Source organism: Sminthopsis crassicaudata, chromosome 1 (assembly GCF_048593235.1).
Source record: "Sminthopsis crassicaudata isolate SCR6 chromosome 1, ASM4859323v1, whole genome shotgun sequence".
Classification (NCBI taxonomy): domain Eukaryota; kingdom Metazoa; phylum Chordata; class Mammalia; order Dasyuromorphia; family Dasyuridae; genus Sminthopsis; species Sminthopsis crassicaudata.
Genome location: NC_133617.1, coordinates 76,647,546 through 76,670,900, shown reverse-complemented (window position 1 = coordinate 76,670,900; position 23,355 = coordinate 76,647,546). Strand labels below are relative to the sequence as shown.

Genomic DNA, 23,355 nt, shown 5'->3' with positions numbered 1-23,355 from the left:
GACCTTAGAAAGAGACCATTTAAGGGCAGCTAGATAGAGCACCAGCCCTGAAGTCAGGAGGACCTGAGTTCAAATGTGCTCTCAGACACTTAACACTTCCTAGGTGTGTGACCCTGGGCAAGTCATTTAACCCCAATTACATCAGCAAAATAAATGAGTCTCCTTTCCATCATACATACATTCATATATGTTTCACCTTATCAATAATCATAAAATCTGGATTCCAGAATTTAAATACTAAAATCCTCAGAAGTAATTGATTCAAACAGATCAGAGTATAACATATTAATCCCTTCCTTCCCTTCTAAACACTGTGCTTCTAGCAATTCACCTTCACAATATATTAGCAGCCACCTTTATATGGTTTGTGCATATTGAATTTCCAAATCATTAAAATCCACTCAATCTTGTATTTGAACATTTTATTTATTAACTAAAGTGAAATCCTCAAACTTTGTTGTTCTTAGCCAGTTAAAGACCTTTTTCAGGTTCCATTTTTATTGCCCAATATATCATCTATTCAATTATATTCAGTAACATCATGTGCCTACTATATGTTAGGCACTGGGATATAAAAATCCAAAGGAGTCCCTGTCATCAACCTACACTGTAAAGTGCTGAGGATTTTGGAGGAATGAGAGTGGGCAGGATTTGTAGTTTTCTTAAATGTAGGGAGCTCTGTTGAAGAAAGTCCTATTGATACAGATACTTATTTCTTCTGCAAGTTAAACATCAACTTGCTAGGGATCTGAGAAAGGGGTAAGTTACTTACCGTGGTTATATGATGCTGGGCTCTATCTAGGTCATTGTGACTCCAAGACTTCGATCCACTATACCAGGCCAGCTCTCCAAACAGTTAAGTAAAATGTAATTAGAAGAAAAAAAGAACATTAAAAAATAGGGGGATCAAAGAGAGGATTTCTTGTAAAAGTGGGTATCTGATCCGAGGCTTTTGAGAGGTATATTCTAAGCATATGGGATAGCAAAAGCACAGAGTTGGGAAATGGGAACCAAGGGCTTAAGGAAGTTGAGCCCTCTTAAAAATGCATATGAATTTGAAATATGAAAACTTAAGCCAGATCTGGACTATCATATTTCTACGCTTTGGATCATCTAAAACTTTTCAGTGACATCTCTTTAAGTCAGTGACAAAAAACAAGAGAAACGAGAAAAAATAAAAAACCTAACCTGGGAACTTCCACTAAAGGCCTAACACATACCCATTTTTCTGCACATTGGTTTATCACTCCCCAGTACTATTTTGCTATGGGAGAGAAATAGTAGTGCTCAGTGAATATTGTAGATATGAAGTGTGTCCAGAAGAATAGATATTTAAAAGCAAATAGTAGCATCCAATCTAAACAGCCTAGCTTCTTTAAACAACTGAACCTCATTCTGGTTGAAACCTAAGAAATCTAGAGTTTTATTATCCAGGATAATTGTCCCTAATCATGACCATATTCAGCTGGCTGAGAAATTTTTTTTTTTTTTTTAATTATATATATATATATTTTATAATATTATCCCTTGTATTCATTTTTCCAAATTACCCCCCCTCCCTCTATTCCCTCCTCCCGACGACAGGCAATACCATACATTTTACATGTGTTACAATATAGTCTAGGTACAATACATGTGTGTGAATATCATTTTCTTGTTGCACAATAAACATTAGAATCCGAAGGTACATGCAACCTGGGCAGACAGATATTAGTGCTAACAATTTACATTCACTTCCCAGTGTTTCTTCTCTGGGTGTAGCTACCTCTGTCCATCATTGATCAACTGGAAGTGAGTTGGATCTTCTTTATGTTGAAGATTTCCACTTCCATCAGAATACATCCTCATACAGTATTGTTGTTGAAGTGTACAGTGATCTTCTGGTTCTGCTCATTTCACTCTGGCTGAGAAATCTTAAAGGATAGAAAGTTGGTAGGCTTTGAGAGACATCCATCCTCTCTTTCCTTACTCCCAGATCCAAATGAAACAGTAATTCATATTTACCCCTGGAGACCAAAAGTCTCTTCTCTCTAGGAGCTTATACTGTGTTTCAATTAGTAACTATATTCACTCTGCTGTGCTAACCCCTTATTAGTGACATTAGTGTGTCTGACTTGTAGCAATTTCAGGTTACCTCAAAGAATAGTTATAAACCATAAACTTGAGAGTCTGGCACTTGTTGCAACAGTTATGAAATGGAGCTTACATTTTTCTCCATGTCGAACCCTTCTTATAGATTTGTCTCCTTAAATATATAGAACAGAGCCAAGAATTGAAACCAGAAACTCCAATAGAGGATCAAATAAGATAAATGTCATAAGATCAAGCATTCTTCTGCTATTGTTTTAATAGCTCCCTGTAATAAGTTGCCTCCAGCCTCTAACTGCTCTCGGCTCTCTCAGTCCCCTTCATCTCCCCTTTCACTGAAAAACAGGAGCGGAACAGGGAGCTGAGGGGCAACCTTACCATTTAAGTTCTTTAAGGCTTGCAAAGTGCTTTATATCTATTTATTTCATTTGATCCTCACAAGCATCCTGTTGAGGTAGGTGCTGTCACAGCCATTTTATATGGGGAAACTTAGGCAGAGAAAGTTCAATGACTTGCCCAGGAATCTGAAGATTTGAATTCCAAGTCTAGGGTTCTTTTAGACTAGGGCACTTTGATGATAACAATAGCTAACATTTATCATGCACCTACAGCTGGGCGGTTACCCTGGACAGAGTGCCAGGCCTGGATTCTGGAAGACACTGTGTGATCTCAGGCAAGGCACTTAACCCCATTTGCCCCAGTCTCCTCATTTGTAAAATGAGCTGGAGAAAGAAAGAACCATTCTCTGCCAAGAAAACCTCAGATGAGGTCACAAAGAGCCTTACGAACTGAGCAGTGACCCTGTGTGCCCGGCACCATGCTGAGTGCTTTACATTATTAACTCACTGGAGCCTCACAAAAACCCTGAGAGGTAGAGGATAGAGTTATTTTCATGTGAGGAAACTGAGGCACGCAGTCCTTCAGCGACGTGCTCAGGTCTGAGGCTGGAGCCCAACGCGGGTCTTCCTGAATCGAGCCCCTCCCCCAATGCAGCGCCACCTGCCTGCTTTAGGGGTCAGGAGACCCAGATTCTTTTAATAAAAATATTTGTATCTTTTGTTTTTTATGTCACTTAGTTTTGTACCACAACCCTAGAGCCCTGACTTATAACCAAGAATATTAGGAAAAAACAGCAAAGTGAAACCCCCACACAAGTCGGACACCTCCGGTCCTCCCGCTCTGCCACCCGGGGAGAACTGCGCGCTCCTCACGCCCTAGCCTGCGGAGCCCGCTCCGGGCCGAGCCCTCTCTGAACCGCTTCCCTTTCTAGTCCATGCCCCACGAGACGGAGAGCTGGCCTGGCCCTCAGAATTATTTTCCTAGAGAATGGATGGGATTTGTCGGTGGTTGACCAGCGCACTCTACAATATTCAGTGCACTCTATTTCTCCCTGCTCTGAATACAATTTCTACCGTGACTTTAGAGTCTCCCAATTCGGACTACAATCCCCAGAATGCACTGTGATTTCTTTCACGGGTTTCCGATGGTTCCCGGCACGCCTTGCGATTCACCCGGGGCCGATTACCCTTCCCAGAATGTCTCGGGGCCGCCTTCTCCCGGACTTTGGGACTGGGAGGTGGAGCTTGGAGCTGACAGGCGCAGTGTGTGGGAGTCGCATCGCCGGTCAGACTCCACTTAGAATCTCGCTGAGGGGGTGGGGGGGGCTGCGAGCCAATGGCGAAGCTGCGCGTGCGCACGGAGGCGTGGCCGCTACCTGAGCGCGGGAAGTTGCTGCTAGGGCGGAAGCTGAGGTGCTATGTTGCCGCTGCCACCGCCGGGGCAGCTCCTCGGACCGGCTGACCGGGAGATTGGGACATGAGCGAGGAACGAGAGATTCGCCGTGAGTGAATGGGAGTGGGCAAGGGTGGGGGCAGGGGCCTTCGAGACATCTTCTTCCCGTTCCGGTCATTCTCCTGCCCCTCGCAGCTTCCTCCTCTGACCCCCTCTTCCACCCCGGCCACCTCAGACTTTCCTTCCCGTTCTCCTCCTCCCGTCCTCCGCGCTCCCCGGCACTCCCCACGCTCGCGCCCCTCCCCCACTCATTTCCCCCTTGCTCCGACCCACTCCCTCCTTTGTCCCCTCCACTCATTTCTCCTGTGCTTCTTTTGACCTGCCTACTAACCCCCCACTTTCCCTTGTGACCGATTCCCTCAATTTCCCTCCTAATCTCATCCCCGTATCCACTTAGATCTTCCTCTATTTCTTCTCATCTTTCCCCTCGTGGCCCCTCCCCCCGTCCTGCCGCGGAAGGGGGACCCCCTGACGCCTCCCCTATGACGCCCACCTCCGAGACCATGTCCTTCCAGCAGCACCTCAGAGTCCCCCCAGAGTCCTCCCCCATACCTCTCGTGGCTCCTCTCGGCCCTCCCAGGCCATCCCCATCCTGACTGGAGGGAGACCACCCTTCCAGGAGGACGATCTCCTGAGTCCGGGCTCCTTCACACACAGGCTCCTCCCTCCATTAGACACCAGCCCTGTCAATGCAATACATAATATAATATAGGACGCAGTACAAGTACAGAGCATTGCATGAGAGGCTTCTAGAAGACCTGGTTTTAATTCCTCCTTGAATGTCGTGTGACCCATTGGATTGCTACTTCTGAGCCCGTTTCTCCAGTTGTAACATGGAGATAACAGTACTTGTTTGGTTCTTATGATTATAAAATGAGACAATAAGCACGTGATAATTTGCAAATCTCGAAGTTCATAAATGCTAGTTATTATTTTTAATCATTGTATCTTTTTATTTCTCTGTCCTTTTACCATCCCCCTCTATAGCATAGAAGCATCTCATATAGCAAAGAATAAGAGAGCAAAACAAGTTAAACTAATCACATCAAAAAAGTCTGATATGTAACTTCTCCTATTAATAGCTCTCCACCTCCATACAGAAAGAGGAAGATGCCTTCTCATATCTTTGTACCAACCTTGTTTATTTCTGTTTCATAGCGTTCATTTCAGTTGTTTGGTTATTTTTTCCATTTGTTAAGCTGTTGTATGGGTTCCAAGAGAGAATTTCATTACTGATCCAGTATGTTAGGAAGGCTTCTTGGAAGAAGTGACAGTTGAGGTGATTGGAATTAGAAGAGATGATGGAAGGACCTTCCATTCCAGTATGAGCAAAACCCTGGGGGCAAAAGGAGGGCATGGCACATGTTTTTTCATTTATTAATACCCTACTGTGTGCAGAGCATTGTGCTAAGAGGAACAAAGTTTAAGTAAGATGTGGCCCTGGCCTATGTAGACCTCACAATCTATTAGGGGGATGACATACAAACACAAATAATTATAAAGCATTTTAGGTTTTAAGTTCAGTAGACTGAGGTACAAAATACTGTGTAAGATCTGAATGGGGGATGGTCAGCTCAGCCTCTTCCACTCTATCCCCAGTCTTCCCTCCTAAACAGTGAAGGCCTCCTATCTCCTAACTCTGAAAAGGAGCAGGGGCTTTTCAGAGCTACTTTACCTTCCACTAGTAGCACCAACATTCTTCTATCATAATAATAGCTAGCATTTATATAGTGCTTTAAAGTTTACAAAATGCTTTACAGATACTCTCGTTTTATCCTCCCAATAAACTTGGGATGGAGGTGCTGTTATTTTCTCTGTTTTACAAGTGATCAAACTGAGACAAACAAGTGAGTGACTTGCCCAGAGTCACATAACTATTAACTGTCTGAGATTGAATTTGAACTTAGGTCTTCCTGATTCAACCCAGTGCTCTCTCTGCAGAGCCACCTCGCTCCAGATAGGGTATCCTTTGAGGCTTTCAATACTTTCCCCCAGAATTAAAGAAGGCCAAGGCTAAGGCCCAGAAGAATGGACAGCTGAAGGAGGAAGCTGTGCTCTGCAATCAGTTGGGAGAGATTTTGGCTAACCATGGTAAGTATTGCTTTAGACAGAAGTTATCAACTGTAAGCAAGGGGGTGGAGCATTATATTTTGGATTCTTAAACTTTCCTTTTCTACCAAGTGGAGAGGCAAAACTGGATAACCTCCCTTCAGCTGTGGTATATCTGAGTTCCTTCTACAGACATCTTGGGTGTATGTGGGGAAATACACACATTTTTTAACCCTGGCCTTTCCTTGAGATTCCTTGGTGTTTCAAGCTGGCAATTTTGGTGTAGGTTGAGAGTCAAGGAATCAATGTTGACTTTCTTAGTCAACTTTTAGTATTGGACTTAAAGTCCAATTTAAAGTTGGAAAAGGTCTTGGAGGTGATTCAAGGCAACTTTTGCTTAGGCAGTAATTCCTTTTACAATTGCCTGGACAAGTAGATATTCAGCTCCTGTTTGAATATCTTCAGTGACAGGGAACTCACTACTTCATGAAGGTACAAGAGTCTAATTGTTAGAAAAGGAAGAAAAGAAGAATGATTCCATGAATTGATAGGAGACATAGCCTACCCTCATAAAAGTATGGATCTAATGAGAGAGTTATCCTATAAACTTGGGGTATTCCTTGAGGATGATAGCCCTATCTTTAGAGATTCAGTGGTCTAAATTAGAGAGAGAATCAGACCATAAACAGAATTAGTAGCTATTTCATACAGTAATCATAATGGTGCATTGAATGAAGAAGAGCCAGGCATTGGGTTGGTGGCTTGATGAGTGCTTTCTGGAAGAGATGGCAATGAGACGATAAACTGATATAGAAGAAAGGAAAGTCAGGAAATAAGGAGCAAGAGAAAGTGGACATTTTGCCCAATGAGCAGATTTAAAGTAAGAGAGTAAGGATGATGGGTGGATCCTCTAGATAAAGGTAATATTAGGGAAGAAATTGGTAGGACAGACCAGTCAAGAGTTTTTGATGGTTAATATTTGGTCTACACCCTAAAAGGTCGATTATGACTATGAGAATGCTAAAATTAGGCAACAATTCTCCCTGTTCCATACTTAGCCTTTTGGAGGCAGTGGGGGACTAGAGAAGGTGATAGGCCAGACCTAAGGAAAAGGGAACCCACGTGAGATGAAGCCCTGCTTCCTGAACATCACAAGGTCAAATGGATGGGATAGTACAAACAGTAGCTGCCCTTTTGTGAATATCCTTCCTCCATTCTGTCATCCCAGCTTGACAATGTCTCCTTTTTCCCTGGATTGATCTAGGCAATTACAGGGAAGCACTGGCTGAGCATCAACAGGAGCTTCATCTTCTGGAAATCACTGGGGATGTGCTGGGAAGTGCTGTGGCCCATCGAAAGATTGGTGAGCGGCTGGCAGAGCTGGAGGATTACACATCTGCCTTGAAGGTATAGTGGGAGCTCTTTGATGAAAGACTAATAGATAGACAGCAAGAAGCTATCCCTTGTCTCCTCCCTCCCTCACCTGCCCTCCCAGCTCTCCTTAACAGAATTCAGTGTCATACAGGTAGCCACTCCTTACTCTTGGAGAGTGCTTAGAATGAGACAAAGAGACAAATTACTTTACTTTTGGGAAGTGGCCGTGCCTTCCTCCACAAGGAGGTAATCATTAGCTTGTCTGTAACCTGAGTTGGGCCTTAGTCAAGTCACTGATTAGCTTTCTAATATATACAAAGCATTAGATCTGCCTATACTATGTATTTAGAATCAGAAGGGCCTTGAGTCATTCAGAACAAATCCGGACTAGAGAAAGGAAGTAACTTGCTCAAGTTTACATAGTAATTTATTAAAATTGGGACTCCTTGGTCTAGCATACCTTCCCCTGTAGTAGGCAATGAAGAAACCTTTCTTGGCCTTTTTATTTTTTATCTTTCTCACATATTATATAATTGATGAGATACTAATGTAGGGCCTTTTTAAAAATCTCCACTCTGTTGTTGAGTCATTGAGGCTACCAGAATAAGCTGAACTTTTCCTTCATATACCCTTGCACCTAGAAAGTACTCAAATTAATACTTGTTGACTTGAATAAGGTATCCAGAAGGAGGAAGGAAATTGTGGGAATTGAAGGATTTGTCACCTTTTATTGCTAAATATTTTTTTATTTAGGGAGATGTAAGTCTGATTGGTGGCTCTTTGTGTATGCGAGTATGACAATTTACAATTTATTATCTCACTTTATCCCTAGCACCAGCATCGTCATCTAGAGTTGGCACAGTCTTTGTCCAGCTACATTGAGCAGCAGAGGGCCTGGGCAACCATTGGCCGAACATATCTGGCCAGCTATGATCACAGCCAATCTGTTGATGCACTCCTGCAGGCACAGACTGCCTTTGAGAAGAGTTTGGCAATAGTGGATGAGAAGTTAGAGGGTGAGTTTCCCTGAGAATAGCAAAGGAAGGGGAGGGCTACTTTCTGCCAAGGTAGGGATTGGAATAATAAGGTCACCTGTTTGTTCATCATTCAGCTTTCTAAGGTGGAAGGCAAAGAAAGTGCTTTAGGATCTTGATCTATTTTCTATCTGTGAACCAGGGGTGATGTCACTCTCCCTAGTTTGGTGATATTTCTCAGCATTTTCAGAATGATCTACTTCTCAGCCTCTAGATACTTGGCTTTGGAAAGATAGCTGTTTCCTTGTCCACTTGAATCAGGAAGAAATTTCTATTTTCCAAGTGAAAAATGAGAGCCTTATACAAAATCCTTGGAAGTTATGATTAAAAAAATTATATATGTGACCTCTGCTGTCAGTGAACCCACAAGTCCCTTGTCTGATGGGAGAGATTTGTGGAGTCTTTCTTCTAAGAAAGGAAACATAGTTCTACTTTCCATCAAATGCAAATGGAATTTTAAAAATTTCCGGTGCCTTGTGTTTTTTTTTTTTTTTTTTTTTTTTTGTTTGTTTGTTTTTTTGGGGGGGGGCAAGGACAATCCCAGTGAGATCAGTAGTGAAGGTGTGTTGAGGAAAGGGAGTAAGGATCTCACTGGATGTTTGAAAAATGGGCAGGGTAAATTGGAGATTTTGGGAGGAAAATGGGACAGAGCCATTGAAGGTCTGAGTTGGGGGATTTCTTTTAGGAGTCCTGACACAGCAGGAACTGAGTGAGATGAGGACCCGTCTCTACCTCAACTTGGGCCTTACCTTTGATAGTCTGAAGCAGCCAGCCCTGTGTAGTGACTATATCAAGAAGAGCATCTTTCTTTCTGAGTAAGCCTAAGCCTCTTACCCCTAAGGTCCCTTCTGCCAGCCCAACCTTGTGAATTAAGTACTAACAGTGAATCCCAACAGGTTGGGACAGTTGGGGGATCATTCCTTTGGAAAGCAACTTTGTTGATTTTTAATAAAAAGTTGTACTTCCTGCCCCAGGATTTGAGGCAGGTCAATGAATCAGGTCTGACTAAATATTTCTTTAACACAGTCGTCCTAGCTTTAAAGGATCTCCAGTTTGATGAAGATAGACTTGGCTCATGAGGGCTCGCTCTGCCTTGAAGAAGAAATCAGGATATATATACAAATAGGAAAAAACCACCTTTTGTGAAGCAGTTTATTTCAAGAAACATTATTTGTTACATTCAGGGCATTGTACCAAGCATTGGGGAAGACAGGGTTTTGGTAAGATTTTTAAATTAGGAGAATAAAGTACAAATGCTGGGAACTATATTATGTCTTATTGCACGAACAAAGTATGATGTGAGGTGTAAGAGAGAAGATTGTTACTGATGGCCAACTGTTACCTTAGAAAAGGTAGTATTTAAGCTGGGCTTTAAAGGAAAGATAGGAATTCAGTGAGTAAAGAACTGGAGGACTAGTGGCTGTATTATAAGAAGATAAAAAGTTTTCAGATATGGCCAATACCTGAATTAGTTTTGTTTGAATATACTTATTTATTAGAAGGAATGGTTTTCTATTCAAGGGGATGAGGGGAGTTTATAGATAGATAGTGAGGCAAAAAAAAAGTGAAATGGGAAAAAAACCATCAAAACAGAAAAAAAAAAATGTTATGAAGGGAACACTGGTAAGCAGGGCAATTTTGTTACTATCTGTTGTCTCTAATATATATGTCAGTCAATAAACATTTCTTAAGTGCTGGCTGTGTTCCTGGAATTGTGCTGTATATTATAGATAGAAAGGCAAATGAGTGTTCCGGCCTCTGGGGAACTCATAATCTAAAAAAAAAAGACAAAAAAAACCCCAAATAGTATACATAATAGAAGTTCACCGTTCTTTGTGTCCTGAGAGGTTTGTGTTCAGTGTTTTATAAGTCTATAATTTACAAAGGAAATGCTTTTTTGTAGGAAGGGAAACAGCATGAGCAGAGTCCTACAGGCAGGAAAGCCCAGGGTGCATTGGAACAGAATAGTCCAAGTTTTATGGAGTATAGAGTGTGGCCATACTGCAGCTTCCTTGTTTGTTTTGAGCTGTGGAGGGTTGAACAGAGCAGGAAGACTTTTTTAGTGCCTTTGAGCCTTTCTTTCTGTTTGTAGGCAGAATCACCTAAATGAGGATCTTTTTCGGGCTCGCTACAATCTGGGCACTATTCACTGGCGGGGTGGGCAACATTCAAAGGCCATGCGTTGCCTGGAGGGAGCACGGGAATGTGCCCGAATCATGAAGAGGAAGTTCATGGAAAGCGAGTGCTGTGTTGTTGTTGCCCAGGTAATCAACCTTGTCTTAGATCCCATTCTGTTTCAGTCCATGATCTGATGTCTGTGGGTATTATGTCTTTCTGAGACCATAAGGACAGGTTAGTTTCTCTGTCTCCATGGTTTCTCTTAGGGATACTTCAGAAGTTTGGGAAGGGAAAGATGCTGACTAGGTCAAGGATTTAAACATTTTCTTCCTTTATTCTTCAGATCCTCCAGGACTTGGGGGATTTTGTGGCTGCCAAGCGGGCCCTAAAGAAGGCCTATAAGTTAGGCTCCCAGCAGCCCAACCAGCGACACACGATCTGCAGAAACCTCAAGTACGGTGAGGCTTGAATTGGATTGTTTCCAGGGGTACTGGGCTAGTCTCCTTTCTTCCCCTTCTGATTTCTTTCCTGGTAATATGCTATAATAGAGAAAATATTTTGGGAATTAAGGTCCTAATCCTAGCTCTCACTAACTTGCTAGAAAAGCATCATAGTATAGTGGAAAGAGCATTGTATGAGGAATCAAGTTATGATTCTAATAAAATGAACGTGGTATTTGCTTTGCCTACCTTCAAGATAGTGGACGTGAAAGCACTGTGTAAAGGGGATGTTGTTGCTGTGTCACCCTTCCTTAAGGGGGCAGTATTATATAATGGAATGAGCTCTTTGAGATTTGAAATTTTGCTTTTGGTCCTGACTCTGCCATTATCTTGCTGTAGGAATTTGGCTGAGTCATTTTTTCCTAAGTCAGTTAACTTGTCTCTAAAATGGGGACAATAATAATTCCACAACCTATATTTCACAGGCTTGTTTTGACAAAAATGCTTAAGGAACTATATCAATGCAGCTTTTTTTACTCCTGTAAAATAAGAGCAATAATATTTTTGCAAGTAGCTCACAGGATTGTTTGTAATATCAGATAAAGAAATTTTGAAAAATATGAGCCTTTATTATAATTATGTCTCCCTTTCTGGGTTCCCTCTCCTCCATATATCTGAGCAGTGGTAAAAGTGGTGAGTCTGCAGCAAAGGCTGGAGGAGGCTGAGCGCAATGACCTGCATGAAGCTCTGGGCATCTGTGAGCAGCTTGGGGACCTGTTCTCCAAATCAGGAGACTTCCCCAAAGCAGCTGAGGCCTACCAGAAACAGGTAAAGGAGTGCCCTTTGTTGGATGTGAGGAGTTGTGTTCACTCTTCCAGCATATCAAGGCACATTTCTTTTGGGGGTTGGACTTAATTTAAAAAGCTTTCCAAGATGTAGCAGGTGGGAGATTGAACAGAGTTGAGTTGAAGGATAGTCCAAGGCTAAGAAAAGTCAGAAAAGATTTGGAAAACTATGGATGAAGGATAAGAGAGGACTTCCCTTATTGCGGCTGTTCCCACTCAGTTGCAGTTTGCCAAATCTGTGAAGATACCAAACCAGGAGTTGGCTGTCATTCACGTCTCACTGGCTGCCACCTTTGGGGACCTGAAGAACTACAGTCGGGCTGTGGAGCACTATGAGGAAGAACTGAGGTTACGGAGGGGCAACCCAATAGAGGTAAACTATTCCTGTCTCTTCAGATTTGATTCTTTGTTTTCCTTCCCTTCTTCAAGGTACCTCCTTCTTTTACTGATTCTGATTGATTCCATTGTGTCTCATCTCTCCAATACTTGATCCAGGTGTGATTGGTCTTATATTTTGCTACATGTTCTTTTTTTTTTTTTTTTTTTCCCTGAGGCTGGGGTTAAGTGACTTGCCCAGGGTCACACAGCCAGGAAGGTGTTAAGTGTCTGAGATCAGATTTGAACTCCAGTCCTCCTGAATTCAGGGCTGGTGCTCTATGCACTGCGCCACCTAGCTGCCCCTAGCTACATGGTTTTTTGTGTATTTTTTTTTTTTTTTCTAAACAAGGTCATATCCCTCTCTTTCCCACTCTCTCCATAACCCTAACTAAGTTCTCAAAAACAAGTCAAGTCAAAAAATATTTATTAACACAGCCTTCATATTTATACGTATATCTTATACTATTATAAGTTTGTCTCTTTCATTATACCAGAAAGTATTTTCAGGGTAGAGGGCAGAGTCTTTTGTTTTCTTGAATCTATCAATAATTTCAGTATTAGGAACATAAAGGGGAAACCACAAATTTCCCTGATCTCATTAAGCTTTCTAATGGGAGAACACATATGTATGCATATAAGATGCATATAGGTATGTATATGCAAGTTTATATATTAGCATTAAAGCATAAAACTACACTAAGATTAGAAAACCACATATGTTATGTGTGTGTATAAAGAGCTGTTAGATGACTCAGTGGATAGAGTGTCTGACCTGAAGTCAGAAAGACTTGATTCAAATATGATCTCAGACACTAGCTGTGTGACCCAGGGAGATCACTTAACCTCTCTTGGACTAATCTATTATAGAAGGAAATGGGAAACTCTACTTCAATGTCTTTGCTAAGAAGCCCCCTTACAGAATCATGAAGAATTAGACATGACTGAATTACGTATGTATGTGTACACACATAGTAAATATAAAGTAATTTGGGGGATTAGTAGCTGCTGGGGAGGTAGACATTGCACATCAGAAGTGCTTTATGTAGGTGATAAATCTTGAGCTAAGCTTTGAAGAGAGCTACATATTCTGAGAAGTGAAGGTGAATATAGTACATTCCAGTCTGGGGAGACAGTTTATCCACAGACATGGAAATGGAAGGTAGAATGTCATATATGGGAAATGGCAAATAAATCAGTTTTCTTTGAACGTACATTCTGTGAAGGAGAATGATATTAATGACATGAATGAAAAGCTTAAAAGACAAGATTCTAGTTAACTGCCAGTTTATTAATTAGGTTAGCAAATAATAAATTGATTGTCAGTGGTCTCTCTCAATAACCTGATAGATTATATGTAGATTACTGAAGTTGAGAAAAATGGGCATAATTGAGAGGTGGGCATCAATCCTCATTGGTGAACAATCACTGAAGAAGTGGACATATTTATGAGGAGATGGGCCAAAAGTCTTCAGGCTCATCCTGCTGAGAACTTGACGTGATCTTGAGACTCATTCTCCAGCAGTCTCTTGAAACTTGTTTCTAGACAAAGGCATCAATCTCTACCCAGATCAGTTAAGTTCAACAGTAATGGATTTCAAGGGTCAGTCTAATGCTTTTTAGGACCAGAAATTTGCCTAGATTAAATTCTCTTTACATTTTAAACAGAAGTATTTTAATTCATAGTAAGTTACATATTGTATATAAATAAAAACTTGTTATATAAATGTAAAAAATTACAATTAAAATAATAAATAATCAGAAATAAGCTCTCTTAATTGGGGGAGATCCCACCCAAAATTGAGAAGAATGTTCCTGAAGGGTTAGATTAATGACTTGGTTAGCACTGTCCTTCAGAGATTAACTTGACTTGCAGACTGGGCTTTGAATGAGGAAGTAAAAGAGAAACCCTGGGACTCAGTATTAATAATTTGTTATTAATAAATAACTTCTTCCAGTAATCCCAGAAATAATATATAATAATCTCCTTGGACGTGGGTAGTATTTTTCATCAAGGATCCTTTGAAATTTTCGTGGATCATTCTTTGATCAGAGTAGCTAAGGCTTTTATAGTTGATCATCCTTATAATATTCCTTTTACTGTATACAATATTTTCCCAGTTCTGCTTACTTTACTCTGCATCATTTCATAAGTCTTCCCAGATTTTTTCCTGAAATAATTCTATTTATCATTTTCTTATAGCGTTATGGTATTCCATCACAATCATAAACCACAATTTATTTAACCATTCCCCAATTGATGGGCGTCTCTTCAGTTTCAATTTTTTGCCACCATAAAAAAATTGCTATAAATTATTTTTGTACTTAGAGTTCCTTTTTTTCTTTGATCTCTTTGGGATATAGTGATGCGGCACATGCCCTTTGGGCTTAGTTCCAAATTATTCTCCAGAATGGTTGAAGAAGTCACAAATTTTTTTATTTATTTATTTATTTATTTTTTTGTCACATCCTCTCCTATTTTGATAATTTTCAGATTTCATTGTCTAGCTCTAATCTCTTTGCTGACCTGCTGCAATCTCACATCTCTGATTGCCTATTGAACATCACGAACAGGATGTCCTGTAGAGATCTTAAACTCAGCATGTTCAAAACTGAACTCACTTTTCTTCCTAAACTTAGTACTTTTGAGGATACTGCATTGTCCTAGTCACCTAAGATTGACACCTAGGTGTCATCTATGACACATCTCTCTCTCATCCCTTATATCCATTCTGTTGTCAAAACTTTTTCATTTCACCTTTGCAATTTCTGTTGAATACCACTCCTTTTTTCTTCTGACACTGCTACCAATCTGGTGAAGGTTCTTATCACCTTCACATGGATTATTTTAGTAGTCTGTTTTGGGTAAACTGCCACAAGTCTCCTCATTCCAACCCATTTAATCATCAAAGTGACCTTCCTAAAATGCATGTCATCCCCTCCCTCTACCCAGTAAACTCCAGTGGCTTCCTATTACCTTCAGAATCAAATATAAAATTTTCTAGTTGGTATTCAAAGCTCTTTATAACCTAATCTCTCCACTACCTATTCAGTTTCTTACCTCTCCTCATCTCTGATCCCCAATGTACTCTTTGATCTGGTAACATTGGCCTCCTGTTGTTCCTTGAGTAAAACATTCCCATCTCCCAACTCAGGAATTTTTTCTGGCTTCCCCCCATGCTTGAATTCTCTCCTTAACCTCTTATCTCCTTGCTTCCCTGGTTTCCTTCTAGTCCTATCTTTTATGAGAAGCTTTTCCTAATCCTCTTAATTCTAGTACCTTCTTTGTTAATTTTTTTCAATTTATCCTATGTATATATCTTGTTTTCATTCTCTTTTTTCCATTAGACAATGAGTTCTTTGAGAATAGGGACTATTTTGCCTTTGTATCCCTAATACTTGGCACAGTGGCTGGCATATAGTAGGTACTTAACATGTTTACTAAATGATTGTCCTAGAGGCTCTAGTCCAGTGACATTTTCAGGTATATGCTTTAGGAATATTACATCTTGGGGAGGCCTTCTCTCAAAATAGGTAATTGGAAGATGTAAGGTGCTTAGGGTCCTTGTCCCGGAATTAGTGTGAATATAACTGGGAATGAGAAACGTACTCTCTTCCTCCCTTCTATGTTTCTAGGAGGCAAAGACCTGGTTGAACATTGCCTTATCCAAGGAAGAGGCTGGTAAGCCCTATGAGGAACTGGAACCATGTTTCCAGAATGCCCTCCAATGTTCACAGGAGGCCAAGAAGCCTTGGCTACAGGTGAGATCTGTCTACAGCCCTCCTCCATGAATTCCCCAGAACTCCTTTTCCTCCTGACAATACTTTCCAATTTTACTTTTAGGATCCTTCTTAAGATTCTTTCCCCTTCCCCACCCTTCCCTCCTTTATTGTTTTCCTATAGTATGTTACCTTTCCCAATCTCTGCCTCCCTAATTGTCATGAATTTTTCTCCCTCAGAGATTTAATCATGATCTTTGATCTCTATTACATTTCCCAGTGGCAGATCCTGCAGCACCTCCATGCTATACAGCTGAAATACCAACCCCTTAAAGCCCCCAACACTGCTTCCAAGCTGCAGGAGCTGAGCTGTACAGAAGGATGGAGCCCATCCAAGGATATCAGTGAGGAAGAGGAGGAAGAGGAGCTGGAGAATAGTGAGACCCTGGAGGACAGTGACATGGAATTATCCGAAAGTGGTGAGTGAATGCCTGGATGACCAGGAATTCAGTCACAAAACCTTGGGAAACTGTGGCCACAGGCTGTTGTAGAATTCCAGCCTTCTCAACATCAACAGCTTTAAAACTCTAGAGGGGTAGGGAGTGTTGCCTCCTCTTATACTCAGACCTACCTTGTATAAGGTAAGGCATACAGAGAGTGAATGGTACATCAGTTGGTGAATTCCTAGTACTTGTACTTGATTAAATGCCCATTGATATAGGCTTCTGATCTGAGGACATTTTGGAACCAAAAATATAGGTGACTTTGTCCTCCTGATAGGGATAGCTAGCAAGTGGGTAGTTCCTTTTTTTTTTTTTTTTTTTTTTTTTTTTAAAGACATTCTCTGCCTTTGGCTCTCTTCTCTCTTTTCCTTGGTAATCTTGTTCACTGACTAGTTTTCAGCTATCATATTTAAATTCCAGCTTTGATTTTTCTCAAATTTGAAATCTGAATTTCTACTTCAACATGTACAAAATGTAAGTTTTCCTCTAGAACTGGTTTCCTTGCTTGACTTCTTCATTTAATGAATGAGATTAACATCTTTGTATTCATATTCCTTCAGACTTCTAGTTATATATGATGTCATCTGTTTTACTCTGTCCATTTAACTAATTGCCAGATCTCTATTTCTGAAATATCTTTGGCTTTTTTCTCTTTCTTTTCATTCCTACTTCTTTCAGCTAGTTTATTTAGCCAGTCAAGCATTTTCTAAGTACTGGAGATACAAAGAAGGGGGAAAAAAACAATCCCTGTCCTCATGGAGCTCACATGGAGAAAGCATGTAAACAGCTAATATTAAGGCAATAGAAGTCCACCTCTTCTTTAGCCCTTATTAGGAATTGCTAAGCCCTCTTATCCAGTGTCTTTGCTTCTATTATTTTCCTTTTCAATTCTTCCACTCTGCTAATTCAGTTTTCCAATAGTACAGCTTCATGTGACTTTTCTTACAGTTGTAGAATCAGAAAATTATAGATCTGGACAAAAACTTCAAAGGCCATCTAATTATCCTGTTTTCCTATAAATCTTCTGTCACTTCACATTTTCTTTAAATGATTTGGTCCCATTTTGTCTTTCCAGTCTTAGATTCTATTGCACATTTATATACTCCCTGTGCTCCTGCTGAGTTAGACTATATGCTAATCTCTCCATTATACCCATACTTAGCCTGCCCTTCCTTCTGTTTCTGCTGTTCAAAAATCATCCCTGTCCTTAAAGACTTTGCTCCAATTGTACCATATCCTTGAAACATTCCTTTTTTCCTCCAGCTGGAAATGATCTCTTCTCTTTGTTTTCATAGCACTTTTATGTTCCTTTTTTTTTTTTAAACTTTTTTTCTCTTTTACTGTGTATGTTTTTATTTCTTTCAGTAGGCTCCATAATGGCAAGATTTGTATCTCATTCATCTTTTTTTTTCTTTTAACATCTTTCAAAGAACATGATAAGGACTCAATAAATGTTTGTTGATTTGACACATGGAATAGGACACAGTAACTACATCTAAGAAAACACCAGAGATCTCTTTAGCCATAAGACTACAGGATCATCATTGAAAGTATCCTCAGAAGTCATTTAACTAATTATGAGCTTGTGGAATCTGCACACAATGTCAAACAAATGGAAAAGGCATTTTGGGATTTGTAGGAGAGGCCACTCTAGTTTTATAATGTAAGAACATGTGTCTAGCTAGCTGCCAGCCCAAGGTACTATATCTCTAGGGCTTGGGATAAGTTACTTACCATGATTGTTCCAGAGAATGAAGGTGCTGAGGAGGAAATGGAGAGCTATGGACAGACTGGCCCTGGCCGTCGAAAACTAAATAAGGTAGGTCTGGTGAAAAGAAAGAGGTAGCTACCAACATTTTCTATGGCCTCATCATATTGTAGCCCAAACTTCTTTTTTCCTTTTCTCCCTGTTCCCACTTTGACTTGTATGCATTCTCTCTTCATTTCTCCCTTCATTTGTTGCATTCTCCATAGTGGAATCGTCGAAATGATATGGGGGAGACAATGTTGCATCGAGCATGTATTGATGGGCAGTATCGCCGAGTCTGTGACCTTGTGGAACAGGTATGACTTAGGAGCTTCAAAGGAAAAATTAGGGTCAACATTGAAGAAATTATTACAGGGCCCCTTGCCCTTGATTCCTAAAGTCTCCTGTACTAGCTTGAAATTATTCTAGAACTTGGGTCCTCATTTCAGAGTCATGCTCAGGGCCTGGGTTTTTACTCTCATTTGTCATAGGGTCATCCTCTGAATCCCCGAGACTACTGTGGCTGGACTCCATTACATGAAGCCTGCAACCACGGGCACTTAGGTGAGGGAAGAGGGTTTGGTGAGAGGAAACAGAGCTAGGCTCAGTTTGTGAATAAAGAATCAAGATGGATGGAAAGGAGTGAACTGATTGGAAGGGGACTTGAATCTCATAACAAGGACCTGAATAGGGAACTTAGTGGGGCTTCTGGTTGACTAGTGACTTTATACTTGGCTTGGTGTTTTGGATTCTTTAGAGATTGTTCGCTTCCTGCTGGACCATGGTGCTGCAGTAGACGATCCTGGGGGTCCAGGCTGTGAGGGTATCACTCCTCTTCATGATGCCCTCAACTGTGGTCATTTTGAGGTGGCTGAACTATTAATAGCGAGGAGAGCATCAGTCACTGCAAAAAACAGCAAGGTGAAGGGACTTGGGAGTGGGGAGGATGAGCTCCTGTGCTTCTATTGTGGGATGTAAAGGGAGAAGAATCTACAGTGCAACTTTTTCTTATAAACTGGGAGGTCACTCTGGATTTGGAGGTGAGGACATCTGTGGGAAAGGTAGTGGAAAATAAGAACTAAGGGTTCTCTGGGACTCCAGGATTCAAGTGACTGTGATCTTCGAGAAAAAGGACTAATGTTTGCCTTTATTTCTTCTATAGGGTCATACTCCCCGGGAGACCCTCCGACAGTGGGTGAAACTCTATGGCAAGGATTTAGATCAGGAAACACGTCAAAAAGCCCAAGCTATGGAAAAATTGCTGCAGCAAGCAGCCATGGAAAAATTGCACCGGACAGCTTCACTGGGCCAAGGTGAGCAGGGTTGCCATCCTCCAGGGGATTTCCTGGGAATTCACTTTCCCTCTTATTTCAACATGCATGACTCCATCCTATGGGGCTAGAGACACTTTTTTATGGAGGAAGCGGGGACTTCTGGAACTCAGGAAACTTGATGGCCTGTCATAACTAGATCTTGAAAACAACTGGATTTTTGAATAGGTTCTGCTTGATATTTGGGATAGAATGGATCGAAAGCAGCCTTCAGAGCCAAAAAAGACTAAATTTCAAGCCTCTGTTCTGATACCTTATAGTCTTTGGAACCCTAATCAAGTTGCTCAATCTCTCAGTGTTCTAAACAGCTCTCTTAAGCGTATCATCTGCAGAGAAGATGCCAGACTGCATTGGTTAAAAATGTTTTGTTATCTGAAAGTTCCCTTTATCAACGAATTGATAAATCCAGTCTTTATTCCTATACCTTTTTTTAAGTCCATGGGATAGATTGTGGGTGGCAAACTTATATTCTCACAACTGTTTTTCTTTTCTCCTGCAGCATCCCAAGGTTCTCTTACTCCACAAACCATCCAAACCAATTCTCTGTTTGACCCTGAGACTTCCCCTTCTTCCAGCCCCATCAGGTCTTCCCATTTCTTGGCCAAATCAGAGGCTCAGCATCCTTTTATTGAAAACAGGTCCCTTAATAAGCCCTTGACCTCCCCAGACCAAGGATTAGGTATCACCAGGCCACAGAGTTATCAAGTTGGAGGTGAGGCCAGTAGCTCTGAAGGGGACGATGATAAGGTCCCATTCCAGCCAGTTAAGAAGAGACCAAGACTCCATAACTTGGGGCAGCGGACAGAAGGAGCAACACTGTGCTCCTCTGAGAGCACAGAGTCAGACGTAGCATCTGCCAGCCGGGCTGTGTACAAGGCAGCGATCCGTGGTGTGGGCAGTGCCCAAGCCCGGCGCCTGTTCAAGACCATAACAAAAGGGCCAAGTCAGACACCTGTCGCCCAGGCAGCCCTCATTCCTGAAGAAGAGTATTTGAATGGAGATTGGCTGGAGGATGATTTAGAGTCTTGCTGTGTTCGTCGCAAGAAAAGCCACTGTATCCCAGACAATGACTCAGACTGCACATCTGGGCCAGAAAGTGATGATGAAACTATCTGCCCCAGTTCTAAGCCACGTTCCCGTCAAAGCCAACTCACTCGCTTTGTGGATAGGACTGTTCTGGGCAGAACCAATGGGAGCAGTAACTCAACAGGAGAAAATCCCTCTGTCTCCAGAGTTTCAGATGCCAGTGGAGAGAGTCCTTCAGCAGGATACCTGCCAGTGAGTGAGCCAGGAACTCTTAGGAGAGACTGGGGTAGATAATATGATCTTGAGAATGTTCCCTGACCATGGGAGGAGGCAGAAAAAACACTACCAGGGGATGCTAAATAAATATTTCTTAACAAGTAGAGCTGTCCGTAAGTAAAGCATGTCACCATGGGAATTAGTTTCTTGTCACTGATTGTCTTCCAAAGTTGGATGACTACTCATCATGAATGTTATAAAAGGGCTAGGCCACATAAAATGCCACCCCTCAAGGTACCTTTTTGCATGCTTTGAGTTTATATATTTGGAAACATTTGGGTCCTTTCTCCAGAATGGGCTTAGGGAGTATTAAACAATCATTTGCCCAGATTTTCTTTTTCTTCCTTCCCACAGTGTTCAGTTGTACCCCCACCCATACGGATCCGGGTTCGGGTACAAGATAATGTCTTCCTTATTCCAGTTCCCCTGAGGTAAGGAGTCAGCCCTCCTGCCTGCTTTTCTCCTCTTAGTTTCTCATCATTTATTCATTCCAGATCAGGTATTTACTGGGCACCCACTCTGTACTCAGGTCTTTTTAGGCATATGGAGATATCAGAGTAGTAGAAATGATCCTTGTCTTCTAGAATTTACCCTCTCATTGGGAAGTAGTCTTAGAGGAAGCAGGATATGAGCTGTCATTGAAGAATGGTAGAATTGGAAATGAGATTGGGTGAAGTGAACCTGGGGTGGGGACAATGAAGAAGCCAACCTAGCTGCAGCAGACACATTTTTGGCTGGGATGATAGGAAGCATGGTTGAGTAGGTCCAGTAAATCTATGACAAGATCAGGTGCCACACTGAGAACTTTAGCAGTTGGGAAAAAAGGAAGGATGTCTAGAAGTCCTGAAAAGGTAAAGAGAGACCATGACAGGAAATGTCCCCCAAAGCCAGATGCAGGCTCAATTCCCTCTTTAATAGAGAATGAGATAGAGGCCTAAGGTGACAAAGATGAGGTGGCTTGCTTAATATCATGTGTAGTTGAATAAGGAAGAGAATCTCAGTCTTCTGGCCCCTAGTTGTACTTCATGATCTAAACTGTCAGCACTGTCCTTTCCATTTTGGGGGAAAGCAAGCTGGTTTGAAGACAATCCCTTTCTAGTTCCTGTATATAAATATTAACAGAATAGAGAAAGAGGATTTTTTAAGTGCTGAGGGAGCATAGACTTTCGGAATGATCAGAGTTGAATTTGGGTCCTTATTCTAGAAATGAAGAGTTCTATTGTACACATACTTTAATGGGTTTGCTGAAAACTCTTCTTGAAGATCCCCTTTTGAAGGATTTACATTCCTCCACCCTCAGGGCGGGTAGAGTAGATCCTGGAGAGGGAAGGGACAATGATTCCATAGGTTTCTTATCTGTTCTTCCCTGGTGGCAGTGAAAGACATCCTGTGTCATGGCTGGCAGACCAGGCATCTCAGCGATACTATCAGACATGTGGGCTGCTAACCTGGCTTACCTTGAAAAAGGAGGGGGCCCTATTAGCCCCTGAAGATCTCATCACTGATGTTCTGCAGAGCAATGAAGAGGTAAGAGAGGGTGGAAAAGCCCATCTACTTTTCAAAGGACGTGGAGCATTCTCTTCCCCCCTCCACACATACTTGAAAGGAGTTCCCCTAACAGGATAAGGCCTGTGAAGTGACAATTACCTTTTGTTTCAGGTGCTGGCTGAAGTGATCTCCTGTGACCTAACATCCTTGACAGATCGATATCGAAAGGTTTGTCAAAACCTTAGGGAAGGTAAGAAGCCCACAGGAGGCCAATCAGGACTATCTGGGATTCTTGTTTAATGACAGAAATAGTAGAGTCTCTCCAGCTCCCTTTACTGCTAAAGGCAAGGTGTGAGGAAGGTAGTGGAAAGTTAGCTAGTGATTGCTTTTTTAGGGAGGCCTCTCTGATTTGTGAAGATGAAAAAGCTCTGGCTATTAAAAATGGAGGCTCAAGCATTTGATTAGCACTTAGGCTCTAGTTCCCTATTAGCACTTTATCAATATTATTTATACTTCACTTCTCCTCTCCCAACCATCATGGAGATCCCTGGCTTCTGTTCTAAGGGGGAGTATAAAGATTACTACTTCTGACTAATTACTAAGATCAAGTGAAAACTCAATTCCTTGGCTATTTGCTTCCTAGAAACCCTGTTGAGAAAAGGAGGTATGGAGAGAAGTTATGGGGAACACTTGGGCAATGAATTATTTAGTTCCAATTTGGAATTTTAAAGATGATAAGTTTAAAGGCTATTTCATCCCCCTCATAATACACATCAGGAAAATAATCTCAGAGATTGTCTGTACCACCCAAGTAGTCCAATAAAGAAACTGATATCCCCATAAAGGACCTATTCCTATATCCACCCTCTTCTGTTGCTCCTGTTGTAGTTATTCTGAACTCATTAAGGGGATAAAGGAGATAAGATTAGTGGCCTCTGAAGCCCCAACTCTGCTATCTGTAATTCTAGTATTAGCTAGATTTTTGCTTTTGGGAATGTTTTAGAGGGTATTCCTATTAAGGATTAGATTAGACTGATTATTTCTGAATTTTTTTTAAACTACAAGATTTTTCAATTTTGATTCTCTGAGTATCATGTTCATAATATGTGGGAGGTGAGAAAAATATTGCTTATGACTTTATAATCTCATA

At 41.3% G+C, this 23,355-nt stretch overlaps 1 protein-coding gene across 5 annotated transcripts in view; it reads left to right on the top strand.

Annotated features, from left to right (window-relative positions):
* Positions 1-3,777: 3,777 nt before the first annotated feature.
* Positions 3,778-23,355, top strand: part of TONSL (tonsoku like, DNA repair protein) — a 31,578-nt gene continuing 12,000 nt past the window's right edge. For 3 of the 5 annotated variants that reach the window (XM_074263549.1, XM_074263569.1, XM_074263590.1), the window contains exons 1-20: positions 3,778-3,928; positions 5,875-5,970; positions 7,193-7,335; positions 8,135-8,318; positions 9,022-9,151; positions 10,429-10,600; positions 10,798-10,912; positions 11,577-11,722; positions 11,960-12,112; positions 15,751-15,876; positions 16,115-16,313; positions 18,086-18,156; positions 18,312-18,401; positions 18,576-18,648; positions 18,842-19,005; positions 19,247-19,397; positions 19,915-20,693; positions 21,072-21,148; positions 22,094-22,244; positions 22,377-22,455. In XM_074263549.1, coding sequence (XP_074119650.1) covers positions 3,904-3,928; positions 5,875-5,970; positions 7,193-7,335; positions 8,135-8,318; positions 9,022-9,151; positions 10,429-10,600; positions 10,798-10,912; positions 11,577-11,722; positions 11,960-12,112; positions 15,751-15,876; positions 16,115-16,313; positions 18,086-18,156; positions 18,312-18,401; positions 18,576-18,648; positions 18,842-19,005; positions 19,247-19,397; positions 19,915-20,693; positions 21,072-21,148; positions 22,094-22,244; positions 22,377-22,455 — 3,124 coding nt within the window. In that variant the 5' untranslated portion in view covers positions 3,778-3,903. Of the gene's footprint in view, positions 3,929-5,820; positions 5,971-7,192; positions 7,336-8,134; positions 8,319-9,021; positions 9,152-9,399; positions 9,557-10,428; positions 10,601-10,797; positions 10,913-11,576; positions 11,723-11,959; positions 12,113-15,750; positions 15,877-16,114; positions 16,314-18,085; positions 18,157-18,311; positions 18,402-18,575; positions 18,649-18,841; positions 19,006-19,246; positions 19,398-19,914; positions 20,694-21,071; positions 21,149-22,093; positions 22,245-22,376; positions 22,456-23,355 lie in introns of those variants that run through there. The other 2 variants (XM_074263558.1, XM_074263580.1) reach the window with 2 other exon arrangements.